Source organism: Ranitomeya variabilis, chromosome 7 (assembly GCF_051348905.1).
Source record: "Ranitomeya variabilis isolate aRanVar5 chromosome 7, aRanVar5.hap1, whole genome shotgun sequence".
NCBI classification, from domain to species: domain Eukaryota; kingdom Metazoa; phylum Chordata; class Amphibia; order Anura; family Dendrobatidae; genus Ranitomeya; species Ranitomeya variabilis.
In genome coordinates, this window is record NC_135238.1 from 147,947,049 (window position 1) to 147,963,106 (window position 16,058).

The 16,058-nt window shown below is 42.9% G+C and overlaps 2 protein-coding genes across 22 annotated transcripts in view; both read right to left on the reverse strand.

Moving 5' to 3' along the window:
• ABI2 (abl interactor 2) overlaps positions 1–16,058 on the reverse strand; it is a 142,728-nt gene that overhangs the window by 97,791 nt on the left and 28,879 nt on the right. The window lies entirely within an intron of this gene.
• On the reverse strand, positions 1,256–14,234 carry LOC143785099 (uncharacterized). Its single transcript, XM_077273772.1, has 4 exons — positions 12,506–14,234; positions 11,623–12,411; positions 7,502–7,647; positions 1,256–1,264 (listed from the first exon to the last, which is right to left on the reverse strand). The coding sequence occupies exons 1-4, from the start codon at positions 13,377–13,379 to the stop codon at positions 1,256–1,258; spliced, it is 1,818 nt and encodes a 605-aa protein (XP_077129887.1). The 5' UTR covers positions 13,380–14,234.

Genomic DNA, 16,058 nt, shown 5'->3' on the forward strand with positions numbered 1-16,058 from the left:
GTCATCATCTTTATCATTACTTCTTTCTGATTTTTAATTACGGTAGCTTTTTTCACATATAAACCCATTTCATACAGTTGATTTCTTACAGTTCTGTCAATGACTCTGATTTCCAGCCATTTGTTTTGCTTTTCGTATTTTCAAGGCATATTGCTTTGAGTTGTTTCAAGTTTACCAGCTGGCTGAGGCGTGTGAGGCCTCCTTCCTTTCCCACATCCAAGTGGAATTTTTTTATTTTTTTTTACACATATTCTAATATTGGTTACATAAATGCAAATGACAAGGCAATTGTAAATATTTTTCTGCAATATTGAATGATTCCATAATTGTTTTCTCTAAATGTTCTAGAAAATATTTACCAGTAATTTCACTTTCCAGAACCCAAGATATCAAAAACAGAGCGAAAGGGTCAAGTCCGACAGCAGGACAAGAAGCCTGTAAATAAAAAGGAAAAACCAACATCTTCCTTCAGTGGATCCCAAAAGAGGAACCCCACAATTTTTAATCTGCTAAACTATCTAAGGCTACTTTCACACATCAGGTTTTTTTCCATCAGGCACAATCCGGCGAGTTTTGAAAAAAACGGATCCGTTTTCTTTTTTCCGCCGGATCGTTTTTTTCTCATAGAGTTGTATTAGCGCTGGATTGTGCCTGATGGCCACACGTTTCATCCGTTTTTTTGCCGGATCCATCCAAAATTTCTATTCCGGCAGACAGAGAAAACGTCCATATGAACGTTTTTTTCTGTCCGGCGAAAAAACGCCAAGCGACGGTTACAGCGATAAACGGATGAAACGTGTGGTGTATTGACTGGATCCAGCTACCGATTCTGTTTTTTTCGCACTGCCCGTTCCTGCATTTTCAATTCTGGATCTCACTCTCTCTCATGACATGTCCCCATGTATGGAGAGCCTCAGCCTCAGCTGTAACACGTAGCTGGCATCTGCCTGTAACCAGAGCAGCCGCTGTAGTTTAGCCACTAAAATGCCACTGTCAATCTCTGATGGCATTTAAATGGTGCAATTGTCAATGCGATCAGTCACCATCTACCACTGGCTCCATGCAATGGAATCTTGAGGGACAGATGAGTTATTAGGGCAGCTGGGTGCCAGCCGATCTCTCCCCGTGGCTGCAATCTTCGTCCTCCTGTGAAGCCCAGTCTGAGGGTGGGCTTCATAGGAGAACATCCTTTTCATTATATGCTGCATTTTTGTGGTAGTTCTTATATAGAGAAACCAATCGTACAACTGCAAGATCAAGGGGACTAAAAGAAATAAGTAAAAGAAAAAAAATTACAATTTTTAAATATGAAAATAAAGATAAAACTTCAAACCACTTTTTCCCCATTAAAGATAAAAGGAAATAAAACACATTTGGTATCGCTGCATTCATAAATGTCTCATCTATCAAAATATAAAATGAATTTTCATCTGAAAGACCGTTCTATTACAAGGAAAGGGTCAATTTTATCTTTGGATAATCATAACAAAATTACTGCTTTTAATTATCTTTTGGTTCAAGTATAACAGTTTAACATGAGACATGAGAGAATTGTTTTTCTCATTCACAAAGAAAAAAAAAATGACGACACATGCTCAGACACCCCCTTAAACTCTCAGATGTTTCTGCACTGTCAGACTATAATGGTGAGGGCTTGCTTGAGTCTGACCACTTTTTCCTGGAGAATGAAAGCAAGGGTCATGCTCATAGAATCAGCAAAGCCCTCCAACAATTTAAAGGGATTGTTCAGCCTTGGGCTACAAGTCTCAAGTCCCTGTATGTGACTGCAGACTTGTGAGTCCTCACATCGCGTGCAATGTGCCGGTGGTGGGCGCATAACCACAAGTATGTGATTTGTACAAGTGCGGGTACAGGCTGACTAGACGTGCAGAGCCTTGCTCATTGTAAGTGTATTAAGCAATGTCAGACACGACTAGTCAGAATGTGGCTGGAAGTATGCAACTCACAATCTTCACAATGTGCATGATGTGAGGATTCACAAGTCTGCAGTCACATAGGCTGGACATTCCCTTTAAATATGCATTGGAAAAAATCTGATAAAGAGCAGCAGGTTTGTATCAATGTTTGTTAGTGTATCACCCTAGAAACAATCACAATACTACTACTAGGGTATGTGTACATGTGTATTTTCTTTCCCATTCAGTTCAAAACACAAAAAAATTTACATACTACGGATTTGAAACTGCTTCAAATCTGAAGGAAAAAATAAGCAGCATGTGATGCTTGCGATTTCACTTTGCTGGTACTGTAAAACATTGCTTTTTTGGAGGAGGGAGTGTCAAAAAAAGAAAAAAGGCATGAACATATCCTTTTATGATCTTTTATGATTCATTTGTGTAACAAGCTCCCTACAAAGGAAATAACCTGCAACAAAACCAAGACCAGACATGCTACAGTTGTAGAGAAACCACATCCCAACTTGCGGTTTCCAAGTTGTTTGATTAGATAAACAAAATAAAAAGCAAACAAAAAAAATGAATATGTTCACTTTCACGCAAACATCTGGATATGGACATATCTCTGTTTCATTTATATTTTCCATTTCTTTTAACCCCTTAATGACAGCCAATACGTCTTTTAACTGACCTGAGATATAAGAGAATATCCTCCCCATACAGGTGACAATCCAGCAGCTGTCGGCTCTACACTATAGCTGACAACTTACTGCATCAGCCACGATCAGTGTTTGCACCATCCAAATCTGTTTAACCCCTTAGATGCTGCTGTCAATAGTGACTACATCATTATAAATGGTTAACAGAGTGTGGGGGCTTCCTCTTTATCCCAGTTGGTGCCCTCAGGTCATGATTTTGTGGTCCTGATGTTTGCCATGGCAGTTCATGACCAAATAGCGGCCTTACAGTCTGACAGCTCTAGTAATCTGTTCAGAAGTTAGAGGCATTTAGGTGGTAAAAATACACATTTTCATTTCTGTCATGCCACTTTGCATTAATTCCTGAAAAGCACCTGAAGGGTTAATAAACTACCTGACAGCAGTTTTCAATATGTCAGGGGGAGCTGTTTTTAAAATGGTATAACTTTGGGGGGTTTGCCAATATATAGGACCCCTAAAGTCACTTCAAACATGGATAGGTCCCTAAAAAAAATATACTTTGTAAATTTCATTGAAAAAATGAAAAATTACTGCTGCATTATTAAACCTCCTAAAATGCAAACAAAATAAAATAACATTTTACAAATGGTGCTGATGTAAAGCAGACATGAGGGAAATGTTATTTATCAATGTTTTGCTGTGCTATGACTATCTGGATTAAAGGGAAAATCATTCAAAGTTTGAAAATTGCTAATTTTTTAAAAATTTTCTCAAATTTCTGATATTTTTCATAAATAAACACAAAACATATCCACCTAAATTTACCATTATCATAAAGTATAATGTGTCACGAAAAAACAATCTCAAAATCACTGGGATTTGTTGAAGCATTCCAGAGTTATTACCACATAAAGTGACACTGGTCAGATTTCAAAAATTTGGCTCCGTCACTAAGGGGTTAAAGAAAATTCTGACTAAAACCATTACATCCCTCAATATATAAAGTGGCAGGTAGATTCGGCCAGTATCAAATGAAAATATTGTTATGTCCAAAGAATAAAAAGCCTTAACCGGCGCTCGTACAAGAATAGTTACAGTCATTCATGAGTCACTGTATTTCTGAGACATAAAGGCTCGGTATAGCACTAGCTTGGCTGATTCATATCGCGCGTTAATAGTTAAGGCTTGACGCCACTTGTAAAACCACTTCTCTGTAATCTAATAAAATTACAAAAAATAACCTAGTGCCATGCCCCTTCTGACTGTTCTCATGTTTCCTTCCTTCTAGAAGTCAATTATTTTATACATTTGTGACCACACTATATATAATAAACACATACAAGTAACAGAATGTCCCCCAATATTTACATCAGACAGAAAACATGAGAGGTTAGTATACACGAAGCATGTGTAAGTTGTCACCATTGGCGTGTGCTCATTCTATCAGGTTTTTATGTGCAGCTTTTAATCCAAAGATGCGTTTGCAAAAAAAAAATAAAAAATGCAGTCTTTTTCAGGTCTGTCTACCATTTTGGATTTATTCCTGACTCAAACCTAAAAAGGCAGCAGCAAGTTACTTACAGGGTAGTGTCCGTTTACTTCTCATGATTTACATACCTCCAACGTATACAGCATTTTCACTATACAGTGCGACATATAAGACACTGACCACACAGTTGGACGAAATATAAATGAAAAAAAAAGTGTGTGCTATCACATAGCACCTGTGCAAAACATTATTTTGTCCTTGTCAGGTGAATGGTGTATATGACTGCACAAGAGTACCACCCTCGCCACAGCTCTGGCAAACGTGCAAAACACGTCACAACATGAGTTACGAACACAACCTCTTACTTTTTAAAGAACTGTGTGGATACAAACCAATGAGAAACTTGATGGTTTGTATTTTATAGTGGTTACAAAAACGTTGAGGGATTTATATTTCGATCTGAAACTGCTCCATTATCAAAACTTCCTGCCATAGACCAATTAAATTTATAAAGCGTATAAAATTGTAAAAACTTTCCATAATACATTAAACTTTATTTGTTGAAATGATAAAAACCCGTGGCTAGTCTCAGCTTGCAAAGCAAAGTGGTGTGTGAATAAAATGGGAGTTAAACAACAGGAGTTGAAAGGAGTTTAACACTTGTACGTAGTTAAAGGGAACCTGTCAGCAGTTTTGGCCGATATAAGATGCGGCCACCACCTTTCAGGGCTTATGTACAGCATTCTATAATGCTGTAGAAATGCCCCCGACCTGGAAGATAAGAAAAATATGTTTTATTATACTCACCTGCAGGGCGGTCCAGTCTGATGGGTGTCGCAGGTCCGGCTCCCCCCATTTTCGTGCGATGCCACCCTCCTACTTGCTTCACAGGCTCCCCGGCATCATGCTCTTGTACAGGTGTACTTATCTGCACTGTTGAGGGCAGAGCAAAGTACTGCAGTGCTGGGCCTCTCTGACCTTTCCCGGTGCCTGCGCACTGCACACAGTTGGACGAAATATAAATGAAAAAAAAGTGTGTGCTGACACATAGCACCTGGGCAAAACATTATTTTGGCCTGGTCAGGTGAATGGTGTATATGACTGCAGCAAAGTACTGCAGTGCCGAGCCTCTCTGACCTTTCCCAGAGCCTGCGCACTGCAGTACTTTGCTCAGCCCTCAACAGGGCAGATAAGTACATCTGTACAAGAGCGTGATGCCGGGGAGCTTGTGAAGCAACAGGAGGCCGGCATCGCAAGAAGATGGGAGGTGCCTGGCCTGGACCTGCAACACCCATCGGACCGGACCCAAAGGTGAGTATAATAAAACTTAATTTTTCTTATCTTTCAGGTTGGATCGGGGGGCTTTTCTACAGATTAAGGAATGCTGTAGATAAGCCCTGAAAGGCGGTGGCCGCATCTTATATCGGCCAAACCTGGTGACAAGTTCCCTTTAATGTTTCCCTACCTTTTAATAATAATAATTTTTATTTCCATAGAGCCATCCTATTCTGCAGCACTTTACATTTCAGGCCGGGTGCACACGATCCAGAAGTGACAGCACTTTGGATGCAGCGCCTGCTCGCTGTCGTTTACTGAACGCAGGTGACTCCACATGTTTTCACTGAACTGTGCGGATTCACCGCCTCCAATACATTTTTTTTCTAATTATTCTTTGCCATTTTTGTTTTATTGAATAATAGCAGGAGTTGATGCTTCCCTTCAGTGCACAGGGTGCCGTATGTAGGCACAGGTGGAGCTGGAGGTCTAGGGCGATTGGCGATCCTGAGAGGAGCATGCTTCTCGGTGAGTGAGCAGTTAGTGGGGTAGACATGGAGGTTGGAGCTGTGGGGCAAGATGAACAGGCAAATAGCCAGATAAATGTAGCTGGGGGAATGGAAAGAGTACTAAGAAAAGGAAGGCAATTCACATTTCTGTAATCACATGCAAAATTGCCAAACTGGGTGTTAGTCTCAGAAATGACAACCTAAGTGGATACTGCTGTTTCTAAAAGCCAAAGGAACAGGTAAGCTAACAGCTTGTGTGTAGGATAACGGGGGTAGCAATGTAGGTAGGGTTCTATAATCTGGTAGATGGATAGAAAAATCTGTTGCCAAGACCACCTCAACTAAATGGATTGCTGCTTCCCTGGTGACAGGGTTCCACATGTGGTGGAACAGACTGAAATTGCTGCAGGGGCCCAATGATAATTTAGCTGTTGTGCTCTATGTGGGAACCAATGACAGAATAAGTGGAAAATCCGTAATAATTTTAAAGAATTAGGGTACCAGATGAAGAGAAGGACCTTGAAGATAGTATTCTCGGGGGTTCTGCCTGTGCCATGCACATCACAAGAGAGAAAGTGGGAACTTGGGGAGTTAAAAACATGGCTTCAGCCTTGGTGCAGAGCAGAGGATTTTGGCTCCTAGATCACCAAGTACAATCTGTGTTCTTCAGATAACCTGCACCAGATAGGTTAGAGAAGGTGAGGAGAACATCTGGCCCATTTTATGTTAGGAGTAGTGATAAGTGAACGTTCTCGGATAAGGTGTTATCTGAGCATGCTCGTGTGCTAACAGTGTCTTCTGCGTGCTCGAGTTCCCGTGCCTGCATGTCATGTGGCTGTTTGACAGCTACAACACATGCAGGAATTGCCTAACAAACAGGTAATCCTTGCATGTGTTGCCGTCTGTCGAACAGCTGTGAGACAAGCAGCCCAGGGGATGTGTACATATTATCTGAGCACACTGAAGACACTGATAGCACACAAGTACGCTCTGATAACGCCTTAGCCGAGAACGTTCGCTCATCACTAGTTAGGAGGGATATGAAATAGAGTGTGACAATGACCATGGGAGGGTGGAGGATTGCGAGGAAGTCGAAACCTTGCAGGTGAAATTATAAAGAGATGTAAAGACTAAAGTTATTTTGGTACTCTAAAGACCCTCCAACACCAACCAGGAGCTGGAGGGTCGGCTGTATAATCAGATGGTGCGGACTACACAGGCTGGTACAGTAGAGATTATGTGCGATTTTAACCACACAGATATTGACTGTGGTCTTGGTTCTGCGTCATCTGCAAATGGGAGATAATTCCTCAGCTTGCTGCAGGATCATTTTATGGGTCAGTTCACGGAAAAGCCAACAAAAGGTGATGGTCATTTCCAACAATGTAGAGCTTGAAAATCATTTCATTTTGCTAACACTATAAAAAAAAAAAAACACTCAGGCGGGGAGGGCAAAACACTTGATTTTACAAAGGCCAATCCTCTCAGGTTTAAGGCTGTGACAGTGATACACAGGCCGGCCCGAAACACCAGAATCTCATTAACTGAAAACTACAAATACAGATTAAACAACAACCACAAGACAGATTTCATCAACGCAGGTATCACTTTAATCAGTATAATGGCGCCAACCTGACAATGTCTGTAGCTTACTGAGCACAATCCTGCTGCCAGAGTCGATTTAAATGCAAAAAACAAGGTCCGCACGGGTAGGTCATCTGAATATGGATACGGGAAGTTGGCCACTAAAGATGAAGAGAAGGCAGAAATACTAAATGGGTTCTTCAGCTCTGTATGTGCTATAGAAGAGAGAGTAGATGATACAGTTCATCCCAGTGCACGTAGTACATCAATTAAGTATAAGTATACTCAGTTGCCTAAATGCAGATATCGTCCAAGATTAGTTAAAGGGAACCAGTCAGGAGATTCAGGCTACAGCATTTCAGAGAAAATAAACTTTGAGGATCCGGCCCGGAAATATAGCCGGAGACCAGACTCGTCTGCCACCACACCCACCAGGTTATTCCAAAGCACTGCCGCAGCCGATCAGCAAGTCTCTCCCTTGCATGTACATAACTGGATCCTGGAACTACATTTTCTCTGAAACGTTTGGAGCATTTTAGAGAAAAATTATACGGTACCTGGCTGCAATCATGCAAACATAACAGCTAGGGTGTGCATTTAAAGAGTAGGTTCAGGAGTGGAGTCAGCAGATGACAGCTGTAATAATTAGCAGTGATTGGCACTAGCTGCCATAGCTGTAGTTTAACTATTTAAATGTCACTTTCATAGACTGACAACAGCATTTAAATAGCACGATCTCCGTTTTTCACACACACCCGCGCCAACTGCCAACCTCCATGACGCAATCACAGTGAACTGGTGGTTTAGCATGGTAGCCAGGGTCCACCTGGAGGCCCCGTTGCCGCCATCTTGGTACATCTGTGAAGCTCAAATGTAGGCTGAACTTAAAAAGATAGATACATATCTGTCTCAAATATCTCTACAGGTTTAAATCAGGCTCAGTTAAAAATAAAGAAACAAAAAAAAAATATGAAAATAATTGATACTGTCACATTCGTAAAACGGTAAAAGTCCAGTCGATCACAAGATTTGTGCTTTTTCAGTTTCTCCAAAATATGCAATAAGAAGGAATCAATATGTTTTATGCATCCAAAGTCTTTGAAAACTACAGCTCAACATGCAAAATAACAAACCCTTACACAGATCCACAGACAGAATAATAAAAAAGTTACAGGTCTCAGAAAATGGCAAATTAAAAAACCATATACGGTACAATATATATATATATATATATATATATATATTTATTTTTTTTTTTATAAATTTCAGAATTCGTTTTTCCACTATGAAAGTATAACAAAACCTATACAAGTTTGGCATCACCGTTTTCATACTGACCTAAACAATTATGTTGCAAGGACATTTTTTCACTGGACAATAAATTTTGTAAAAATAAAACCTCAAAAACATTGGCGGAATAAGGCTATGGTGCACACGTTGCGGATTTTGCTGCGAATCCGCAGCAGATCCGCCGCTGCGGGTATGCAGCAGCTTTCCATGCGTTTACAATACAATGGAAACATATGGAAAAAGCAATCCGCACTGCACATGTTGCGGAGAAAAACGCACGGAAAAAGCCGGATTACTCACCGGTAATGCTCTTTTAATGAGTCCACGACAGCACCCCACATGAGAGAGAGGGATCCGCCCATAGGAACAGGAAACCTACAGAATAAAAGGAGGCGGTCCCCTCTCCTCCTCAGTTTAGTTTACAGAGTATAAAAAGGGAACCGCAAAAGCTTTAGTATTAATTCTTATTCAGCAAAATATCTTAAAAACTCTATACAACCATTATTTGTGAACTTAAAGAAGGAGCTGTGCATAATCAGGGAGGGTTGTAAATGGGTGCTGTCGTGGACTCATTAAAAGAGCATTACCGGTGAGTAATCCGGCTTTTTACCCTTCGCCACGACAGCACCCCACATGAGAGACTTTCAGAGAGTCATTACTCGGGTGGGATAACTGTACTAAGCACAGCTCTACCAAATGTCAAATCAGACGATGAAGATAGATCAAGTCTATAATGGTTGTAAAAGGTAGAAGGTGTAGACCAAGTTGCGGCCTTACATATTAGATGGATCGGGACATCCGCTTGTTCCGCCCAGGAGGAAGCCATGGCTCGTGTTGAGTGCGCTTTAATACCCACTGGAGGAATCTCGCCTTTCGATGTATAGGCCAAGCAGATAGCATCTCTGATCCACCGAGATATGGTAGCTCTCGTGACCCCATGTCCTTTCTTGTGGCCCTGAAAGGAGATAAACAGAGCCCTACTCTCCCTCCATGTTTGACACCTTTCTATATAAGTCAGGATGGCTCTTCTGACATCTAAGGTGTGGAACTTATGTTGTTCAGGGGTTACAGGAGAATCAAAAAAGGAAGGGAGAAATATTTCCTGTGACCTGTGGTAGGTGGATGCTACCTTAGGGAGGTATGAGGGGTCTGGTTTTAGGACTATTCGGTCATGGAATGTCAGTAAGAATGGTGGGTCTACCGATAGTGCCTGGATGTCACTAACACGTCTGGCTGAGGTCAGGGCTACCAAGAGGGCTACCTTATATGTGAGGACATTTAGAGGTATAGAATCTAGAGGCTCAAATGGGGAGCTGGTTAAGGCTTCTAGCACTAGATTTAAATCCCACGGAGGTAGACGGGGAATATGTACTGGGTTACTCCGTTCACAAGACTTAATGAATCTGGAGACCCATCTATCAGCGGCTATATTATATCCATATAAGGCTCCTAACGCTGATATCTGGACTCTTAAGGTGTTCACTGATAGTCCTAATTCTCTACCTTTTTGTAGGAACTCTAGAATAGGTGTTATCGGAACCTGCTTAGTGAATGGTACTGTATGAAAGTCTAAGAATTTTTTCCATACCCTGCTATATATCAGGGTGGTAGATCTTTTCCTACTTAGTAGCAGGGTGTTTACTAGTTGTTCTGAGAAACCCCTTGAAGTTAATAATTGCCGCTCAAGTTCCACGCCGTCAAGTGAAGCCCTTTCACTTGCGGGTGGAAAAACGGCCCCTGGAACAGTAGTTCCTTGTCCAATGGAAGAATCCATGGATCGGATAGACACATGCTCTGGAGGCAGGAGAACCACGGTCTTTTTGGCCAGAAGGGTGCAATGAGGATTATCCTTGCTTGCTCCCTCCTGATCTTCCTGATCACTAGCGGAATCAGAGACATTGGAGGAAAGGCGTACGCCAGTTTGAAGTTCCAAGGATGGTGTAGAGAGTCCAGCATGTCTGGGTGATCCATGGAGTTCAGGGAAGCGAATCTTTCTACCTGTCTGTTGCCTCTTGTGGCAAATAGATCTATCTGAGGCACTCCCCATGCCTTTGTTATTAGTCTGAACACGGCTCTGTTTAAGGACCATTCTCCCTGGCGCAGCCTGTTTCGGCTGAGGTAGTCCGCTTTGGTATTCTCTATGCCTCTGATGTGTAGGGCTGTTAGGGACGCAAGATGAGCCTCTGCGAACTGGAAGATCTCTCCTGCGATGGTCATCAGACTTCCTGACCGTGTACCGCCCTGGCGGTTTACATAGGCCACTGTGGTGGAGTTGTCTGAGAAAACTCTTACATCTGCTCCTTGGATCTGTGGAAGAAAATAATTTAAGGCTTTCCCTACTGCTGTTAACTCTTTCCAATTTGATGAACATGATGATTCTGACTGATTCCAGGTATCCTGGACTATATCATCCTCCATATGTGCACCCCATCCCGTAGGGCTGGCGTCTGTAGTAATTATTCTGGATGGATCTATTATCCATGGTACACCCCCTGAAAGGTGTCCCATATCTAGCCACCAGGATAGAGATTCTATGACATCTCTAGAGAGAGTTAGTTTACTCTCTAGGTGTCCTACCCGTCCCTGGGCTGACAGTACTTTGAACTGTAATTGGCGGGTATGAAATTGAGCCCATGGTACAGCCGGGATACATGAGGACAATGATCCCAGTAAGGACATAGCCTTCCTTAGTGTCATGTAGGGGTTCTTTATCGCTTCTGACACCTTTGACTGTATAGTCCTTTTCTTTGAATGCGGGAGGAAGCTTTTTTGACTTACTGAGTCTAGCTGGATCCCTAGAAACATTTGAGTAGTGTCTGGATTCAGCCTGGACTTTTCGAAGTTGATAATCCAACCCAACTCCTGCAGGGATGAGATTGTGTTAGATAACCGCAATTTACATTGAGCTACAGAATTCCCTACTACTAGTAAGTCATCCAGGTAGGGTATTATTAAAGTGTCCCGTTGGCGTAGATGAGCCATTACCTCTAACATCACTTTTGTAAAAATGCGGGGGGCCATAGAAAGCCCAAATGGCATTGCCACATATTGGAAGTGACGAACCTGTCCCTCCAGGATGACCGCTACTCTTAGATACTGCTGGTGTTCGGCATGTATTGGAAGATGATAGTATGCATCTTTTAGGTCTATCCCGGCCATGACACACCTAGGGAACAAAAGCTTGATGGTAGAACTAATGGATTCCATTTTGAAAGTGTGGTTACGTAAAAAGGAATTTAGTTTTTTGAGGTTTATGATGGTTCTGAATGAACCATCCGGTTTATTGATCAAGAATAAAGGGGAATAGAACCCCCTCCCTTCTTGATCCCGGGGAACTTCTATCAATACTTTTTTAGATAGAAGCGATAGGATCTCTGATTCCAGAGCTTCTTGTTGTTGTTGACCTCTCGGAGATGTTACAATAAAAGAATCCCAAGGGATTCTATCAAATTCTAACTTTAATCCATTCCCAATAATGTCCAGAATCCAAGGACTAGATGTTATTAATTTCCATTTAGAAGAGAAATACTTCAATCTACCGCCCACTTCATAATTAACGGTACTTGTTGCGTTTTTGGTTATAGGATCCGGAAAACAGAGCACCTTTTTGTTTTGGATCCTTTGCCTCCCAGCGCTCCCTTTGCTCAGTAGGTTTATTCCTGGTGAAGGGGCGTCTCCTGAAAGCTCTCCTGTAAGAGGGAAGGTACTGGTTAGGGAAGCCTTTCTTCCGCTCTCCTGCTTTATTTAAGAGCTCGTCCAGAGCTTTCCCAAATAGGAACTCACCCTGGCAGGGGATCGCGCAAAGTTTTGCTTTGGCCTGTGCGTCCCCTTTCCAATTCTTCAACCAGAGTGCTCGCCGGGCTGTGTTTACTAGGCCGGCTGACCTGGCTGTTAGGCGTAGTGAATCTACCGACGCATCTGCTAGAAATGCTACTGCGTCTTTCATTAGAGGGATTTTCGACAGAATTGTATTCCTCGAAGCTCCACCTCTAATTTGTTCCTCCAGCTGCTCTGTCCATACTAGCAGTGACCTTGCAGTGCAGGTGCTAGCAATGGCTGGCCTGAATGCCCCCGTATTTGCCTCCCATGACCTCTTAAGTAAGGCTTCTGCCTTTCGGTCTAACGGATCCGTTAGAGTCCCTGAGTCCTCCACAGGCAAGACCGACTGTTTAGAAGTTGAAGCCACTGCCGCATCAACTTTTGGAATTTTTTGCCAGGAACTAAGTTCTTCGTCACTGAAGGGGTAGCGTCTTTTAGCAGAGGATGGCAAGAATCCTCTTGTATGTTGTTTTTCCCACTCTTTCTTAACCAGCTCCTTAATTGTGGGTATGGTGGGGAAGGACCTTCGTTTTCTTTGTCCTAATCCCGCGAACATGATGTCCTGCGCTGACTTCTTTCCCTTCTCATCTGGGCACCCCATCGTGCTCCTGACGGCTTTAATTAAACTGTCTACGCTACTATTTGGTAGACAAAGCCCTCCTTCATATTCTGATGAACTTTGCTGGGACTCCTCTTCATCAGAGGATTTTTGCACTACCTCTGACTCCGAGCTTACTGGAGATCGGGACCTGCTGGGCTGGCGGGTACTGGTGCTACTTGTATGGGCCAGACCTTGCATCTCTTCACGAATTATGGCTCTAACGTCAGACGGGGTCATTACGTTTTCTTGCCGTAAGGTCAGTACGATGCACTCTGCACATAATCTCTTAGTATATGAGTCCGGGAGGGGTTGCAAGCATAAGGCACATTCTTTGTGTTTGGTTTTATGTGTCCTTTTCTTAGTCTAGAGGAAGGGGATATAGGAGGAACATATATCAGCATATGGGAAGAGACTCTTTTAAAACTCACCCAGTGAAGCTGACAGGTACCGGTTCTGGAGGCGGATTCTTGGCTGAAAGACCTTTCTGTCTGGTGGCAGATCGTTTTTCCTGGGATCGATCTCCACTTTTGGTGCTGCTCCTGGCGCTTGTCTCCTTACTGGGAGACTGCTCTGTTGCAGACAAGTGCGCTACATCGGCCGGTGAAGCCATACTTACACACACCGGCCGACGCTAGTGCTGCACTTTTAAATCTGGCGCCGAATCTCCTGCCTCCCCGGACCCAACCCGGAAGTGCTCCAGCGACTTCCGGGTTAGACGCGCCGCTCCTCCTTACCATGCGGCGGCTGCTGGATAAGAAGCCGGCCGCTGAGCGCGCGCGTCCTCATGGATCCGGGCGGCCCAGCGGTACCGAACCCGGACCATGGCGATGATCAGACGAGGGGGGAGGCTGCAAACAGTGGCTCCCCCGCCGCTGCTTCTGGCACCGCAGCCCCTGCCGTTCCACCAGAGACTGACGCAGGCGGGTGCATGGCCCAGGAATCCTTTTTTGGACTGCAGGTACTTCGGGGTTCCCATAGAAACAGGAAACCTAAACTGAGGAGGAGAGGGGACCGCCTCCTTTTATTCTGTAGGTTTCCTGTTCCTATGGGCGGATCCCTCTCTCTCATGTGGGGTGCTGTCGTGGCGAAGGGTAAAAGCTGCGGTTTACATTACGCAGCATGTCAATTCTTTGTGCGGATTCCGCAGCGGTTTACACCTGCTCCATAATAGGAATCCGCAGGTGTAAAACCGCAGGTGGAATCCACACAAAATCTGCTGTAAATCCGCAGGTAAAACGTAGTGCCTTTTACCTGTGTATTTATGAAATCGGCTCCGGAAAAATCTCCCCTCTCCCAGTTATTTTGTGTATACTTGATTTTTGAAACCTGAGTTCACAGTGCTACCTAAGACCTTCTGGAGAGCAGATCTGACCTTTGTGGCGTCTCAGGCTCACTGCGCCTGAACTCGTCTCACATTTGAAGGTTCGTATTTTATCTTTTTATTCATCACAATTGTTTATTTGTTTTATGAAAGAATAATGCAAAGTTTGTGGAAAGAAGTACATTTTCTTACAAAAAAAGAGGGTGGCTTCTAAGGCACATTGCGTCCTAATATGTACTCACGCTCTTTTTTTTTCAGATTCTCTGCTGAAATGGCCAATAAAATGTAAATTTAAATTAGCGAATGAGTGTCGAGGTTTTCTGCCTATTTTGCACACCATTTTCTCTTTGAGACCAGAGTTTTTAGAGTTTAGAGGTTTTTTTTTAATCTTTTCACTTGGTGCTGGGGCTGTGGGGAGGTCATTGTTGTGCCTGTGGGAGGTGTGACCTGGAGCAATGGGGGGCTTTGCTGCATGGGGGCTGTGCAGCACCTGTGTCACACACTCTGCTGGGGTAGTATCGCTGAGGTGGTGGTGGCCACGAAGCATTACATCAGGCAAGTTACAGACCCACTAAGAGTTTCAGAATGACATATCAGTGGGCTTCGTACATTCTGATCAAAATGTTAATGAAGAACCTTATACCCAGTTTTGAAAATGTTGTTTATTCTGCTAAAGAACAACAATCACAAACATACATTTAATGTCTTTGAGAACAATCTTTAGTGTAAAGAAGAGCAGGGAGTCCTTGAAGCAATGATATGACCCAAGAGAGCCCTGATGTCAACATATTTGATCCTGTCCAGGATTACATCAAGAGACAGAAGGATTTGCACAAGCCTGCATGCACAGTAGATCTGTGGTTATTTCTGCAAGATGTTTGGAACAACCTCCTTTGTAAGCTCCTTCAAAAACAAAAGTGCATGTGTACCTACAAGAATTAATGCTGTTTTGAAGGGAAAGGGTGGTCACTCCAAATATCGATTTGATTTTGATTTCTCTTTTATTCATCCATTTTGCATTTTTTTAATTGATAAAAAATAAACTATTAAAAGGGCTGTCTGAAACTAAGCAGTTAATTTAATATTAATGCCTAATAATTTAATTTTAAAAACTAATAACTTGTCTAATGAACTTCAATAAAAAAAATTCCCTACTGTTTTCTCTTTAACCTATTGTTTTCTTTTATCTGACATCTGATGACATTTTGTTTGAGTCTTCCAGCATGCACTGGCGATTCTCAAAAGAGACTTCATCAGGTACGATGCTGCAATCACTACCACGGCACCTGTCACCTCCCTGAACTGGGACGTCATCAGGGATGTCCTTTTCAGGGGTTATGTTATTCTCTGCTACACTGAGCATGTGCTGGTTGTCAATTCCAACACATGCTCATCATTTGCTTCCTGCTCACTGCTCCATTACTTTCAATGCGCACTGACACTGCACTGCCCCACCATCCATAAAGAGAAGTGTTGGGCCGACTATCTTGGTCCCTCGCCAGGCTATAAAGAGAAGTGAATCCGGCCCGTCACTTCTCTTTATAGAGGATGGGGGAGCACACTGTCAGTATTTAAAAGTAATAGAGCGGTGGGCA

What these genes read in the sequence shown, in the direction of transcription:
- LOC143785099 (XM_077273772.1), bottom strand. Translation starts at nt 13,379, where the DNA reads ATGACCCCGTCTGACGTTAGAGCCATAATTCGTGAAGAGATGCAAGGT. An exon ending in TTGCGCGATCCCCTGCCAGG is followed by an intron (nt 12,412 to 12,505) that starts GTGAGTTCCTAT and finishes TCCCTCTTACAG; the next exon opens with GAGAGCTTTCAGGAGACGCC. An exon ending in AGGGAATTCTGTAGCTCAAT is followed by an intron (nt 7,648 to 11,622) that starts GTAAATTGCGGT and finishes TCTCTTCTATAG; the next exon opens with CACATACAGAGCTGAAGAAC.